This window comes from Vombatus ursinus, unplaced genomic scaffold (assembly GCF_900497805.2).
Source record: "Vombatus ursinus unplaced genomic scaffold, bare-nosed wombat genome assembly UNPS02014784.1, whole genome shotgun sequence".
Classification (NCBI taxonomy): Eukaryota; Metazoa; Chordata; class Mammalia; order Diprotodontia; family Vombatidae; genus Vombatus; species Vombatus ursinus.
In genome coordinates, this window is record NW_020954562.1 from 15,412,161 (window position 1) to 15,429,673 (window position 17,513).

At 38.9% G+C, this 17,513-nt stretch overlaps 1 protein-coding gene across 1 annotated transcript in view; it reads right to left on the bottom strand.

Moving 5' to 3' along the window:
* Positions 1–1,284: 1,284 nt before the first annotated feature.
* The window catches only part of DCHS2 (dachsous cadherin-related 2), a 325,666-nt gene continuing 309,437 nt past the window's right edge, over positions 1,285–17,513 (bottom strand). Inside the window, exons 16-20 of the mRNA XM_027866793.1 lie at positions 16,032–16,183; positions 10,174–10,304; positions 8,321–8,607; positions 7,141–7,279; positions 1,285–3,911 (exon numbers count right to left, since the gene is read on the bottom strand). Coding sequence (XP_027722594.1) covers positions 1,285–3,911; positions 7,141–7,279; positions 8,321–8,607; positions 10,174–10,304; positions 16,032–16,183 — 3,336 coding nt within the window. The remainder of the gene's footprint in view (positions 3,912–7,140; positions 7,280–8,320; positions 8,608–10,173; positions 10,305–16,031; positions 16,184–17,513) is intronic.

Here is a 17,513-nt window from a genome sequence, read left to right on the forward strand (position 1 = left end):
AAATAGTATTGAAAACAAGAAAACCAAAGAGCAGACTGTGCTGATAATTCATCATCATCCACCATGCCTACAGTCCATCTCTACAAAGCCAAAGCACTGACTGCACCATTGAATGCAAGTTCAAATACCATGAGAAGACAGAAAGTATGCTTTTGTAGCTCCTTTTAAACTTTTAGTAGAAAAAATTTATACAAAAATCTTAATTTTAAAAAATACCATTAAATCATTCTAACTAGGAAATTATATGAATAGCTAATTCCATCACTCTAGTTTGTTTTATCTACATAAATTTGCCACTGTTAACCCAGTGCATAAATTATTTGTTCTGTTTACCACAAGCAACTGCAGTGTCTAGAAAAAAAATAAAATGAGTTTCCATAAATTAATCTCCAAAGTTTCACATCCATTCATGTGTCCTGTCATAATAAGAAGAAAAGAAAAAAAAGAGAAAAGAAAATGTACTCAGATCTCTTTGGAAAGAAGTCCAAGGAAGTTTATCATGTGAGAGGTTTAACCCAGAGGTTTAGGCTAGCATCACCCTCGGACCCACACCAAGAACAGACATGCTTGGTTCATTTAATCAGACAAAAACAACTGGGAAACACTCTTCTTTTTTTGGCATACACTGATGGCTAATTCCATTCTTTTTTTTCTCATTCATCTCCTTAGATATTATGGTGCCTGTCACTTCTACAGTCACTTTTAGGCTCTACAAGTGGAGTACGCTGGCATGGAGGGTGGTGAGGGAAGGGAAATCCAGAAGTGAGTCTTGATGTAAGGTGTAATGTCAGAGAGCCACAGATAGTACATTTACCTAGGCTGCTCGATCTCTATGATCACCCTGACCAAAGGCAACTCTGATATGCTCCTGCCTCATGTGTTTTGAAGAAGTTAGACCTCTTACTAAGATCACAGAGCACTTTAAAGTTGTTTGCGGGTCACTCATGTCCATCAGGCCATTTCACCTTCTGAACTCATTTCTAGACAAACTGCAAACTACAACAGTATGAACTGTTGGTTCTGAAGGTGTGAGTACTGGTAGGTGAAGACAAGAGTCAGGCATCAGACAGTTTCTCAATAAGTCTGGGAGAGAGTTTAGAGGATAAAATGAGGCGCTGTACAAACTCAGACTGAAATGGGTCGTATTCTCTCAGCTTTGAAAAAAAATCACCCTGAGGAGTTTGGTTGGAAATGTTGGTTTTTTGTTTTTTGTTTTTTGTTTCTGTTTTTGTTTTAGTATCCTCCTTCTTGATTAAAAGTATCCTGGGGCTCCATGCCGAGGTTTCACAGCTGGACTTCTTCTTCTGCCCTGGGGCCATGGGCTGTCCTGACTAGGCATGTGCCTAACAACCCAGCATCTGGCAAAAGGGGAGACACAGCGGGAGACTGCATGGTCAGCAGGGAGAGAGAAGGAGAAAAACTGGGGGTCATGGCCGCCGGTGGACAGTGAAGGTGCTGGCGAAGGGGAGAACGTGGGTATTTTTCGAATGCTTTCCCTGGTGAGAGGCTTGGCATTCGTGGTGGCACTGCCTTTATGCCAGGCTGTGCTACTGATGTGATCAAAGGAGGTGGGAAAACAAAAGATTTCTTCCCCTGTGATAATCCAGGCACCTGCAAATGTTCATCTTTCAGCTTTGCAATGTCATTGAAGACAGAAGAAAGAGGCTGAAACTGGGGCTCCCAGTTGAGGAGGTAATCCCAGTCATAACTGCTTCTTGGATCCTTGGTGGGAGCTTCTAAAGTTGCAAGAGATCCGTACCTTGAGTCCTGATCATTTGAAATAAAGATATAATCTCTCCTAACATCTTCCATGAGGGTTTTCTCTTTCATTCCAATTTTGTGGAGTGTCTGGGACGGCATTTTATTTTGAGCATAAATGGAATCACACCTTTCTCCTACACCCTCAAAGGCGAAACTGTTCTCTAAGGTTTCAGCGGTGATCACCACATCTGTTTCCCCAGAAAGGCAAGAGAGCTGGTCAGAGTCTCTGGGTATTCCAGAATCTGGCACCCGAGACCCTCGGTCACTCGGAACTGAGCCGGAGCCCTTTCGGCAGGGGTATTCGTTGATCCTTTTGATCTCCTCATCCTCAGCAGTATCTCCTTCCACTGAGCAGTGGCCGCTTGAGTCTGAATGCCTGCAAGGATTCACCATATCCTTTTTCTCTCTCATATCTACTAAATCCAACCATTCAGACATGGAGCCCATGGGAAGAATGCCATTGCCCACATCTGGAGCTTTCTGGGAGTTCTTGAGGACGCTGGGATCGCTAGTCAGGCTCAGATTACTAGGTGAGGATGAGGGGACCTTTTTCTCCCCACAGGAGTTCACTGTGTCTTTTCGTTTATATCTTAAAAACAGGGCAACAAGGCTGATGACCAAGAGTAGAAATATGATGATGGAGGCTGTGAGGCTGATTGAAAGGCTGTCAGCAGGCAATGCATAGTATCCTCCCTGAGCAAAAGAGGACATATTTACAAAGATGGTGCAAGAGGAGGACTTAGAGTCTATTTTAGGACTGTGTGCTATTACCTTCATTTCAATGATGTCATCTTTCCTGATGCTGCTTCCCATAAAGGGAGGGTCTCCAACCCAGTAGACATTCCCACTGGTTTTATTAATAGATAAGAATGTTGATGAAGTTGCAAGGGTATAAAGCACAAGTCCATCAATTCCGGCATCAGCATCAGATGCTTCTACTTTGCCAATAACCTGTCTTATGTGATGAATCTCTGGAAGACTAAAGAAATAGTGGTCTTGTGTGAAAATAGGTTCATATTCATCAATTCCTTCAACATCCACTTGGACCATCAAAGTGGCTTTGGCCTCACCTTTGTCTTCTGCCTGAACAATGAAGCAGTGTTTATTTTCACTTTCATAGTCTAGGATATGCTTGGCATAGATATCCCCTGTTAATGGGTCAATAAAAAATAGGTCATGATCATGAAGGATTCCATGATTCATTAAACAGGATGACTGAATAGAGTATGTTAGGTGTCCATAAGGGCCAGCATCAAAATCCAAGGCATGTGCTGTACATATGATGGAGAAATTAGGCAAATTTTCAGGGACAACACAGTTCAAACTTGAGAACATGAACTGGGGGACATGGTCATTGTCATCTAAGACACTGATAAATACCGCTGAGAAAGCAAAATTATTTGTTCCTCTATTTGAGGCTTGGACAGTTAAGGTGAACATCAATGTGTCTTCATAATCCAAGGGTTTAATCAAAGTTATCACTCCAGTTTCCCCATCTACTTGGAAATGTCCTCGTTCGTTTCCTGAGATGATGGTGTAGGTGACTTTGGAATTGTCTCCAGTGTCATGGTCTTTTGCAGAGACCACAACAATCTGATTACCGACAGGCAGACTTTCCTTAACGTGGGCACGGTATTCTGGAGAGCTGAATATTGGAGGATTATCATTGACATCAAGCACATCTATTAATATGGTGGCTGTAGAATTCAATGGGGGATGACCATGATCAGAAGCTAGAATGATGAGTTTATGGCAGGCCATAGTTTCCCTGTCTAGAGGGTGGCTCAGGACAAGATGACCAACACGCTTGTAAGGGGATCCTGAGGGAATTACATGAGTTTCAACATGGAAAGTATTCTGCAAATTACTGCTGATGACAGAATATTCAACATGTGTGTTTTCATGGGTCCAGTCATGGTCGACAGCTGAAAATGTGAGCAGGGTGGTCCCAATGACTGCATCTTCACTCACGGTGATGTTATAGTACTCCACGGTGAACTGAGGGGCATGGTTGTTCACATCTTGAATTTCTATTTCCACCAAAGTAAGGGCTGTCAAACTAGGGATACCACCATCTTTGGCTTCCACAGGAAGTTGGATTGTTGATGTTTTGTCCAAAAGCATCACAGGTTTGACAGTAAATATGGAGCCTGAAAAATAAGAACCGTAACCATGTTTTCTGTGAGTTTAGATTTGAGGTATCTATTCAACAAAATTATTCATTCAATACAACTGTTTACTGAGAAAGAATTGTATGTATAGCACCATGTTAGATGCTATCATGTTTACCATTAACCACTCATAAAAGCATAGGACAAATTGTGACTCAATTGTTATTTTTTTAAAGCACATAAGTTAGATTCATCATATGTGCATATGTTTGCATATAAAAGTCTGATGATACATGTGTATGTATGTATGTATGTATGTATGTATGTATGTATGTATGTATATTGGCAGCTAGGTGGCACAGTGGATAGAGCACCAGGCATGTAGTCTGGAAGACTCATTTTCCTGAGCTCAAATCTGGCCTCAGACACTTACTAGCTGTGTGACCCTCAGCAAGTCACTTAACCCTGTTTGCCTCAGTTTCTTCATCTGTAAAATGAGCTGGAGAAGGAAATGGCAAACCACTCCAGTATCTCTGCCAAGAAAACCCCAAATGGGGTCACAAAGAGTCATACACGACTGAAATGACTGATCACCATGTAGGTATGTATATGTATATGTGCTTGTTTGTATACATGTATATTTGTGTATTGTTTTTTTTCTCCAGCATAAGAGGAGTTTGTACAGAAATGCTACCTGCATGAGGGGCAGTATAGCATAGTAAATGGAATGCTAAACTAGTAGTTAGGAGACCTGGGCTTGAATTCTGTCTCAGGCACCAAATGGGTCATTATGGACAAGTTATTTAACTTCCTGATGCCTCAAAGCTCTCTTATCTAAAAAGTGAACAACAATATTCACAAGTCTGCAAATAAGGAAAATGCTTCGTTAGACTTAAAGCGCCATATACATGTGTGCTGCTGTGGCTGCTGTTATTCTTCTTGGGTTAGTTAACTTCTTTCATCCCGGTGGCCAGAGCTCATTGCAACACTTTATGAGGCATCTGGGACACGGGAGTGGGGTGCGGGTGGGCAGTCACCTGGAGACCAAAGAACTGTCCAACTGTGTGATTGACTTTGAGTAAGTTATTTTGTGTCTCTGGGCCTCAGGTCCCTTATTCTATTAAAAGGGGTGGAACTGATGGAGTCTAAGGTCCTTGCTGGCTGTGAAATGATTTTGTTCTGTGATCTGCTTCAGGATTCTCTGGCATGTTATACAAGGTAGCGGATAGAAGGAAATTCTATGAATAATTTCTCATGTGCAATTAGGATCATCCAGTCATTGATATGGAAATAGAAGGGACCTCAGAGATCACCTAGTCTAACCCTGGGGAGGAAACTGAGGCCTGGGGAGGAAAAAGTGCCTTGTTCAAGGTTACCCAGACATTAAGCATTAGAGGCCAAGTTTGAACCCAGGCCTTCTGACCCCAGGGCCGGTGAATTTTCCCACCACTATACCACCACTGGTAAAAACTCTACGTAAAATTTTGTATAGTTAATCCAAAGCCAAAATTGTGGGACAAGCTGGTTTAGGGCAGCTAAAAGTCATCTCACATAGCTTGATAAAAGTCTCAGGTCATGCTTATATGTAAAACATGCCAACATGGAAATACTTTGTAAAGACTGCAGGAACAGGTACTGTAATGTAAGAAAATGATGTTGAAAAGAATTCTCTAAAGGATGCTATTGTCCCTTTCCCAAAACCATTCCCTTCAGGTCAATATGAAATTTCATTCGTATGATTGTTTTTATGTCAGTAAAATATGTTTTCTGTATCTCATTGTGGCTAGAAATAGGTAACAAATGACAGTCACTTGATGACACATATATGAATGGTACATAAACATGGAAAATATATTTAGATTAAAAAATGAAATATTCATTTCCATTACAGTTTCGTTAATAATGAAATCAAAATAATTTTAAAGTATTTGGTTTTTGACAAACAGGGTCCATTCAATTGTATATGTGTGTAAATTTGCACAGTACACTGGTCCTGGGTACAGAAAATTGGCAAGTTCAACGTGGATCCTAAGCTTTCATATAAAGACCAAGAAAATGGAATATAACATTCTCTATCAAGCAAGGGTGAAAGATTGAGTGGTTGTTAAAAAAAAAAAAAAGAAAAAAGAAAAAATTGTACATGTCCCTATTCCTAAAATTGGCTTCCTCTTCTTTCTTCCCCTCCTCCACAAGATGGGGGCTGATTGTCTGGTCATGACATCTGCCAAGCACACCAATGCTTAGGCTGCATGCTGGTTTTTGTGATTTTCTTTTCCCTTCAAGTTATTATGTATACTTACTTTAACAATATTTCCTTTACAGAAAGGTTTTGGGGCAAGCCATATAGCATGATTTTCTCCAGGCCCTTTATTCTCCTCAAGGGATGATCTTGTTGGGGAAAATTATATCTTACAAAACTCAGTTTCAAGTATTCATCTACAATTTTCACTGTTTAATAACCATCTAGATAAAGTTTCAGCTATACCAGTTATAAGTCAATAACTGCAAAGCTTCCCACAACCACAAAGGTATGTGTAATTAGCAAAAATGTGTAAGAACCTTGCAAGAAGCACATCAGCCAGAATACCAAATGTTACAAAAGATTTCTGCTTTTTTCTTCTTTTGTTTTTTAACTATACAAAAGGAGAAAGATGGCTCAACTTCGGAAGGACCATCTAAAGCTTCATAATTTATCCCTCTTCCTTTTATGGATGAGAAAACTGAGGTCCAGAAAAGGCAGGTGACTTACCTGAAGTCACATAGGTAATAAATGTCAGAGGCAGGATCTGAACCCAACTCCTCAGACCCCTGAGCCAGTACTCTTTCAATTGTATCGCACTGACAACTACAACTGACTACTTTGTACCTGGCTTGAAGGTAAACAAAGTCTGTAGGAGCATTAGCGCTTCTGCTCTAAACCAATCCCCTTGACTGCAGAGTTCAACTCAGGCAGAGTTTTGCCACAACAGTTCTGGGATGTTTGCTGGAATTATACTTGGTTTTATGAGTAGAGTGTTACTGTCTTGGATACCTTGAGCCTTTGTGTATTTAGAATATAGTCACCAATCCTCTATTTCTTTCCAGGTATGGCTAAGGTGTAACAGAGGAAAAATAGCACTGAATCTGGAGCCTGGGACTTCCAGATTAACGGGAATTTTGTGGCTTTACTTCAGTGAATGCAAGCCAAGCCACATTTGGAAGAGAGGTTTTCCATTTCCCACTCTTTGACTGAAACTGATGAATTTTGCAGGCCCTGAAAATAACTCACCATTCTGAGGATCAATTGAAAATCCGTCAGCAGAAGAAAGGATTCTGTAGGAAATCCTTCCATCAATTCCTGTGTCCTGATCTGTGGCTGACACAGTCAAGATGGAGGATCCTACAGGCATCATTTCAGGCAATGTGACCTGTATCCAAAAGAGAAACAGGAGATTAAGAAGACATAATTTGCTTATGGGCTAAACATATTTTCTTGGACAAATGATAACTGGGGTGTTTTTGTTGAGGAAATATTATCCTGTGCCTTTCTTTGGACATGCTGCTTCTCCTGATTTCCTTAAGCTGCACTAACTTTGTTGAGTTGAGATATTAAAAGATAAAAGCAGAAAAGTTCCAGGATTCAGGGCGAACTTTGCCTTATTAACTCCATCTTTGACCTATTTTCTTTCCAAAATAGCTCCACAGGTTGGAGGAGATTCAATCGCTCACTCTTTCTGTGTGTGTGTGTGTGTGTGTGTGTGTGTGTGTCTTCCCCACAAAACACTAAGGCCCTCCAGAGCATTCCAATGTCTTCCCATGCTGTCTTTATACTTGCACTGTGCATTTATGACATGAAAGAAACCTGAAGGCCATTCTGAAGTGGCAAATTGTGGTCTGTCATTGTCCCTAGTCCTGAAAATGTTTGAGAAATCAAACATCACTGTGTGGTTCACCCAGTAGATTATGCCCACAATTAGTTGCTTCTGCAATAAACCATTTAGAACATTCACCAAATCTGCTGAGAAAAGAAAAGATTCTCTTCACTCCAATATTTTTAAAGATGCAAAGCCTGAATGAATAGCAGATGACACAACTGTCCTCAATTTACAAAAACTGAAGTCTCAACGTTGGAGTGCAGCAAAAAGCCTGCTAATATCATGGGAAGTGTTAGGCATTTTACAAAAAAAAAAGTGTAGTGTCAAAAATAATCTTTAACAACATTGGGGGAGCCCTAGACATGTGCAACGAGGTTGGTATAGGCATTGCACGAGAAGGAAATTGAATGAAATATTCAACTCCAGCTGTAGTCACATTAAGCACACCTCCTGTCTTAGACAATATTAAATATTCAAAAGAGTGTGTTACTGAATGGTGCCTGCCTAAGCCATCCCTCAGCAATAGAGATCTTGGACTATTCCCTACACTCCTGAGCTTGGGCCATGGTATCTATAGAACTGTAACCTCATTACCTGATAGAAATCTTGGGAAAAGAGTGGGGGGTTGTCGTTGACATCCATAACGTAGACCATGAGCACCGCTTCCGTGTGGTGCACAGAGTCCGAAACCTCAACCAGTAGCTCATATTCATGCCCTCCTTCAAAATCCAATGGCTTTACTAGCATCACCACTCCAGTGTTGTGATCAATTGCAAATCTACTGCCAGGGTTACCCCCCTTAGTGAAACTGAAGACAAGAGCAGGGTCTGAATCTCTGTCATGAGCAGACACTCGAGTCACAACAGAACCAAGTGGAATACCTGTAAAAGTGACAACTGTAGTCAGCCATCATTAAGACCCATTTACTCATATGATCATAAATGCACCTTTATCTTGACCCTTTCCTGGAATGCTTTCTGGTGCTCAGTTTTACATGAACAGAAGAAAGGTTCTAAAGTGACCTAAAAGATAACCTTGTCCCTCTGAAGATAGATTGGAAGTGAAGGTATTAATTAGTATTAATCTACGTTTTGAAATACTCTAGGGATACTTAACCCCAAGATGCATGAGCCAGTCCAGTTCAAGAGAGCCCAGAATACTTACAGTGTGCCAGTTAAGACACATAGCTCTTGGGGCAGCTAGATGGCTCAGTGGACAGAGCACTGGCCCTGGATTCAGGAGGACCTGAGTTCAAATCCAGCCTCAGACACATAACACTTAATAGCTGTGTGACCCTGGGCAAGTCACTTAACCCCATTGCCTAGCCAAAGGGGGGAAAATAAAGAAGACACATAGTCCTTGTAACAAAATTCTGAATTCCTTAGATGAGATTTTTTGTTCTCTAAAGTAGTCCTACATACTTTAAAGCTGTAATTACATCAGTGGAACTCATTCCACTGATACCAGTGGCAAGCTGCCTTCTCCTTTCTTCGAGATCTCTCTAGCATATCACCTTGTGGATAAGGAAGGGTCTTCTTTATGTTAATTGTTTACAAACTACATAGCAGCAGGTTCCCTGTTTCCCTCTTCTTAGGGATGTTCTAGGAAAGAGCTGGGGGGATGGAGCGGAATGTCAATCTGCTTTGCATTTCTGTTGCAGTCTGATAGATTTTTGCCTTGGGAAGAGATGAATACATTGAAATAATGGGCATAGGCAGCAGATTTAAGACCCATATCACCTACAAGGAGAACTAGTACATATCACATATATTATATATAAGGCACATATCATATATATTTTATATAATGCATATATAATGATGTAAATATACATGCTTATATGTATATATGAATATAAACATATATGCATATTTATTTCATGTATATTTACGAAAAAATTCTTAGTATCATCAAAATGACATTAATATCTAGCAACTGCTTTCTTGGGCTATCTTGGGAGAAAATAGTTGGCAAAATGGCCCTGGAAACTATTTCCCCACCCACTTCCTTACACTTTGTGTTACTGACCTATTGTACTGACACAGGTTCCCAAAAGACCTAATTCAGATAGAAAGTTAAAACCCACTAGAGCAGGAATATTTAATCTGGGATTTGTGAACTTTTAAAAAAATTGATAATTGTATTTCAATATAATTGGATTCTTTTTAAGTCTCATATTTTATTTTAGGCATTGAAAAACATTATATTCAAAAACATTTTTCTGATAAAGGGACTACAGGATTCACTAGACTGCCAAAGTGCTATATGACATAATTAGGCCCTTAGATACATGGTTGTGATCATGTGATCACCCAAATATGACTCTCTGTAAGTAACTGAACTTTAACTGCTCTTCATGGGGATGGCCCAATTAAAACAAGGACCTTCGCTTTAGCCTCTTCAATTAACAGGAATCAAAACCACCATCTTAGGATTTCCACACTTACTTTCTGGAACTTCTACTCGTTCAGAAGGGAGGAAGGCTGGGATATTATCATTGAGGTCTACCACTTGGATTTTGACCACAGCTGTAGCAGAAAGCCTAGGCATCCCTTTATCGGCAGCTTGGACAATCAAGCTAGTTTGAGGAAGAAATTGGGATGAAGAAAAACAACGTTAATATTAAATATGCAGAAGAAGATGAATAATGAGCTGAGTAGCTACTTATTTTTCCCCTGGCACTGCTTTTTTCCAAATCACATTTTTGAAAAAAGAAGTATATATTTTGATACAAGAATGAAAGACCGGAATTTATTTTTTTTGACAGGTTTGGATAATCGAGTCCAGCAAGCCTCAACAGATTAAAAAGTGTTATGTCAAAACAAATGAAGAACTTCTGGGAAACAGTCTGTAGAATTTATTCCTCTCCCAAAGAGTGCTCTGGATAAAGAGATGCCTCCAGGAACACTCTTCATACCTTCTCCAACCCATCAAGTTAAAAACATGACCAGGAAACTGCTGATATATTCATCTCACTGTCAAAAAACATAATTCCTTGAGTAGAACCAGAAGAACAGTGCACATAGTAATGGCAATAATGCATCATGGTCAACTGTGAATGGCTTAGCTGTTCTCAACCATACAATGATGCAAGGCAATTCCATAGGACTCATTGAGAAAAATGTTATCCACCTCCAGAAAAAGAACTGATGGAGTCTGAATGAAGATCTAAGCATACCATTTTTCACTTTATTTTTTTCCACATTTCTTTTTTGGCCTGTGTTTCCTTTCACAGTATGACTAATAAGAAAATATGTGTTGCATGATTGCACATGTATAATCTATATCAAATTGCTTGCTGTCTCAGGGAGGAGGGAAGGGAGAGAGGCAGAAAGAAAATTTAGAACTCAATTTTTTTAATGAATGTTAAAAATTGTTTTCACATAATTGGGGAAAAAATAAAACATTATTCACAAAAAAGAAAAAATACAACTGCAAAAGAGTTGTTTTGCATTGAGATTTTTCAGATTCATATTCAAAACATTTAAAAAAGTGAGATTCAAAATATAAGACCATCATCATGTCATTTAATATTTGCATAACATTTACGAGTTTTCAAAGCACTTCCACATCTTACTTCAATGAATATTCACAGAAACTCCAGAAGGTGGGAAATGTTGGAATAATTATTATTCTCATTTTACAAATGAAGAAAGTGAGGCTTAGAGAGGTATCTAAGATCCAAGATTCAGCTAGTGCTAAGTGGCAGATTAGAATGAGAATTCATGTCTTCTCACATTTTGTCCTGTGCTCCTTTTCATGACATCGTGCTATTATAATTAGCAGCAATTAAATATATACTATTAAACTTCAAAGGGTTAGCTAGCAAGGATCAGAGCCCCTGGTCTTAAAGAGTTACAGTTTAACAAGGAAGACAATGGAGATGTGAGACATCATGATGAACTTGTAAATACAAATCCCAGGACCCAAAGTCAAAGCCTGACTCTACTATTTACTGTGTGCATGACCTTGAGGGAAATTGCTTAACTTCTCTGGACCTTGGTTTCCTTATCTATAAAATGAGGAGGTTGGCTCAGATGATCTCTAAAGCTCCTTCTAACTGTAGATCTTGGGCCCATGAAGATAAGTTCACAGCACAGATTTACACGGACATGCCTGGTAGGGAGAAAAGCTTGGATCGCTATCAAGCTTGCTTGTATTTGCTACGGAAAGGCTTCACTCCCAATGAATAACTTCACAGACAATGAAAACAACACTGACAAGTGGCATAGCTCTAGAAGTGAAGGCCAGACATTTTGAGGGGACATCATTCAATAGCTGAGGTCATTAGAGGTGCTAAGTCAACTCAGAGATTAACCCAAGAAGACCTCATTCCAGAAATGGGCATCAGACTCCCTTAGCTGCCAAAACTGCTTTTAGCAAAGCAGATCCTGTCCAGCTGTCACACTTACTTTCTCCTGATCATTAGAACATATGAGGTTTTTTTTCCTTCCATGTCATATATTTCTAAATGAAACTACAAATAGATATTTATACTTTTCTCCATATTGTAATGCTATGTCTGGGTATCAAGGGTATTAGTGATCTAATCCCTGGATACTCCTGCCATTCACAAACAACCCAAGCCGCCTGCTGGATGCTCACAGTTTAGGGTCATTCAAGAGAACACAGAACTTGAATCATAAAATTCTGCTCAGTTGGGGCGCAGGAATAATTCCACATAGAAGGATTTATTTTGTGAACATCCGTAAGGTACACATGGAAATATTTTACTAAAAATAATCACCTTCTAATGTTTCTCTGAAGAAAAGGAATCTTATGCTGGTATCTTAGCCAAGGCATCAAAGTGGATATTCTGTCAGCCCTTCCCCTATAACCAGCCCTATTTTCAGGCCCTTACAATGTTTTGGGGGAGTTGAGGGTGGAAGATTACATACAATGTCTATGTCAGATGAAAATAAGTAGAAATCTTTGATATAGAGAAATATATATCATTTAGTTTTGAAGTAAGAGGGCAAGTGAAGGGTGACTCAGAGGCTCAGGGGACAAGTGAAAATTATGGCTGCAGCTCTGCCGACTTCTGAGAGGCATCAAGTGGTTTATGATAGTTTCTTGGCAGCCTTTGGGAAATTAATTGGTTGTCTTCCATCCAACTGGCCATATGCACAAGGAGAACCACTGGCTTGACTGTGGCGTCAGCAGAAACTGCAAATGAATCTGCCTGACTTTAGAGGGGCCCCTTTCCACTCGGGTTCAGTCTTATTGTTTGACCAATGATGGTCAAACAATCTTCTCTCCATGCCATGCCAACACCCAGAATCAGAACTTCAATTGCACAAGCTCTCAATTATCATTGCTATGATTCCGCTCCCCACACCCCAAATCTTCCTTTAGGCCGCAATAGGGATTTGTCAAAATTCTCTCCTTACAGAAGAAAATAATCCAGGTCTATTTTTAATTTAATACCAACCAAGACCAGAAATGATTGATAAAAGAGGGTTATGTTGACTGAGAAATGCAGTAAATTGCTGGCTGACTCAGAAGCATACTCATCAGATCCATGAAAGTAGGAAGATGCCTCACTGACTAACCTACAGCTAATGTTGTCTCTATACACAGATACTCAAAAGGGGCTGTGAGATCAGTGATGTGGATACTGATCTCAATCCCTGCCCACTTGCCCATTCTGGGTAGCTCTTGTCTATGTCCTCCTATAAGATTTAGGAGGTCAACCCAACATGTTGGAAATCTTTTTCATCTCTGCATATCACAAGACTCCCAAGAGAACACATGGGCTAGCCATCAGTCATCCCTCAATCTCACCATGTGACCAGCTCATCTTCTTTTTAATGATGACTTTCCTTTGAAGACATTTTTTTTAACTTGGTTTCTTCCTTGTAGGTGCTTATTAGTTCCATATTGAAGACTGTTCCCCCTACCCCACCCTGTACCAATTCTTTATCCTCTTCCTGATACTAGTTTTAAAGTTTTCAGGAATACTTATGTTTCATGATTTGTAGCCATAATACACATTAATTAAATACATAATTAATATGGTTTTGCCTTCCAATATTTAGGAGGGCTTTTGGGGAATGCTTTTAGTAGCTTAACTCTCTTTTTGATAAAAGATGTCAGGGAAAATTTGGATTGATGCTTTCTTTTCCTCTTAATAAATTTTCCTATAATTTCCTATAATTATTTATATATTACACATTCCTATATATATATTCTTATATAATATATACTATTCTATATATATATTCCTATATATAATTACATTCCTATATAATTCCTATAATTTTCCTACAATAGAGACATCAAAAAGTCCTCCTCTGATCGTTCTTTTTATGCCACCTATTATTTAGAAGCCTGAAATGAGGAGTTGAGTTACAAAGCTTTAGTTTTCTTATTCATCTTCTTTTCTTTGCTTCCCTAAATGGAGGAGGTCTCTACCAATGATCATGTTATACTAATACCTTATTAATATCTTGAAGCACTTGTTATTTCAAAGTCCAGTAGTTTACTCACATCAACTCTTGGTGCAGCATCCTTGCACGTAGGATCTTTGAGGCCTCGAAGTTCTGTTATAAAACGATGGAACCATGTAGGTGCATGTAGGATCTTTGAGGCCTCAAAGTTCTGTTATAAAACGATGGCACCACGTAGATGCGTGTAGGATCTTTGAGGCCTCAAAGTTCTGTTATAAAATGATGGCACCATTTCCTCTGACCTCCATTAACTTGGGATCCATTGATCCCATCCCAGGGTTTACTAAGATTTTTGACTTCATCCAAAATTAGAAAGTCCTTCCTTAATTCCTTTAGGAGAAGTCCTCCTTTCTGGCTGGTTATTTTGCTGGCTTAAGCAAAGATTTTCCTTACATAATAGGCCTCGAATGACCCTCTGATCTCAGGGATGGATCAATGATGTTTCACTAGAAGCAAGAAGATGACCTAAATGTTAGGACAGAAGTCACCAAGGGAATTCAGATAACCTGGGGCATTGCCCAAAATCAACAGTTCCTTGAGTTTAAAATTGTTATTTCTACACTTCTCTACAGATGGGAAAATATAGTTTCAAAAAAAATCGGTCCTTAAAAATGATGCAGTAACCCAAGCTTGGGGTTTATATTTCTAAATCACTGGAAGTCTGCCCTTCACATAGCCCTCATGTGCCCTAATGTTCTACAAATGAGACCCCAGCATAGGTTTTAATTAGAAAACATTGGCAGCATTGAATATTGGCAATGGAGTTCATCTACCCTTCCCTAGTTAAAATTCAGGAACTGATTTCTCCTTCTTGGCAATGTAAATCTTAGGGAACATTTTTTCTTCTTGTTGTTTCCAAAAGAGTCCTCTGTTGTCAACATTAAAAATATGCCTGGAATATCTCCACCACCCCCACCTCTACCCTTAATGATCTCAGTTAATTTATTAGAAAAACCACTAGTTGCTTCCATGTCACTTACTTCTTCAACCTGCACACTCCAGCCTGCCTTTCCAGACTTATTACACATTTTCCCTTTGGTGAACTCTATCATCTTACCCAAATGGCTTACAACATTCTAGCTCCTAACTCTGCCCTTGAACAAGCTATTCTCCATGCATAGAATGTACTCCCTCATCACTTCAGCTTAGAAGGATCCCCACTTCCTTTCAATGACCAATTTAAGTGCCATCTCCTCTAGCGTGTCTTTCCTGATCTCTGAGCTGTCCATCCCCACCCCCGCCATTTTGAATATAGTTTGTATTCACTTAAAGGTATACACGTTATTCCTCCCAAATGCTTCTGGAGGGAAGAAACCATTTCATTTCGTTGTCATTTCCCCAGTGCCTATCAAGAAGCTAGACACAAGTAGATGTTGAAAAATGTCTATCAATTATTTGATTAGTATAATATAAAAATATTATAATAATAAATTAATTAATTTAATTAATTATTATTAATTAACAATAAAAATTAATTAATTATAAGAATTAATAATAAAAATTAATTAATTTAATTAATTATTATTATTTAATTAATAATAATTTAAAAAGTATAAAGCAAGTTTTTCTCTAACTGGGAAAGTTCTCTCAAGGAAAGAATTCCCCACTCTCAAGACCCTATATCATGAAACATCTAAAAGGAATGAGGAAAAAACAAACAAACAAACAAAGGTCTAGAAGCAAACGGTAAATGTTTCTTGAAGAATTAATACATCCATATAGGCAGTCAAAAAAGGCAAAAAAATGCCTTTCAAATTCAAATGAATACAACAAAAGTCAATCTACAATCCTAAGCAATAGGAAATTCAGAAACAAGGGCAAAAGTCACACCAAAGGATTCCAAATCCTTGACAAACCTGTAGGAATTGGTTTCTTCATAGTCCAGAATTGTATTAGTTGCTATTACGCCACTTGCTGCATCAATATGAAATGCTCCATCCTGGTTGCCTAAGAGGATTGAATACTCAATTTGCCCATTCAATCCACTGTCAAGGTCAGCAGCAAAAACCTATGGAATGCAAATCTTTAGTTAGTCCACCTGTGCTTCAATGTGTCAAAGATCTGTGAGCTCATTGATGTGGGTATTCCCAGCACCTCACCTGGAAGACTTTCTCTATGTATGTCACAAAAATTACAACAAAGTTGCTTAGCATTGAGATTTTATCTCATGCAAATTTAAGTGACAGTTGGGGAAATTCTGTGCATAATTCTGTCAGTCAATGACCCCAGCAAGGCATGAAGCCCCCTCAGACAGTGGCACACATGTAACTCATTCAGAATTTTGGGCAATGGGGAAACATAAATGTTAATTTAAAAAAAAATGAAGTCTAACTTCCTCGAACATTCTGTTCCTGAACTGAAGATTCAAATGGAACAGTGCTCAAACTAGTAGGTAGCACCAGAAAAGGAAGCCAACCAGAAACAAGGTGGAACACGGAAGGTTAGAGTTAGAAGTTACTTCAAAGGTTTCCTAATTTAACTGCCTCCTTTTGAGGCCAGTAAGGTTGACTTGAAGCTAGAAGACCTTGACTTGAGTACCAGGTTAGCTGCTTACTGGTGACATGAATCCTGACAGATGCCTTTTCTTTTTATCTCTATTTCCTGATCTTACCAAGAGGTTAGATTCGATCATCTTTAAGCAACTTTCTAACTATAATATTCTTTGAAGATAGTTTCACTTTCATTCTGGAGACTTGCTGGAGGTGACATGGTGGGTTAGTGAAGAAGCTAAGAGTAGATCCTAGGTCTTTGGACTCTTATAAAGATGTTCTTTTCCTTAAGCTAGACTACTTTCTTGACAAGTACATAAGGCCTTAAAATGGCAAAACATACATATTTTCTTCTTAACCTTTTTTTTCTAGGCAAAATAGCAAAAGTATTACTAGTAAATAAACAAGGTAATAAGTTTTTATTCGTTATAGAAGTTTGAGTTTAAAGCTATCTCTAAAGAGGTTGACATAACCCAAAGAAATTGTGGGGTGTATATTTTAGAGAAACTTGATTCTCAACAAGCAGTCATTTGCTGACTTCTTCAGGCTGGATTGTAAATAAACACAATGGGTTTGCATCATTTTCCACAGGCATTTAGCATCTAGACTTAATAACATCTCAAACACAGAAAACTAATGATTTTTGTGGAGGAGAACAAACAATGCTCCACTACTTTCGCATTTTTGAGATTTGGGTCCTATAAAAGCAATAAAAAAATCTAATAACATGGTGGTTTGATTTTCCACTACATTTGGATTTCATAATAAAGTCCCGGACTGGGTGGCAACCAGATTTACAAAATGGAAAAAAAATGACTGTAATCTGAAAAGTGACATATACCAAATTTA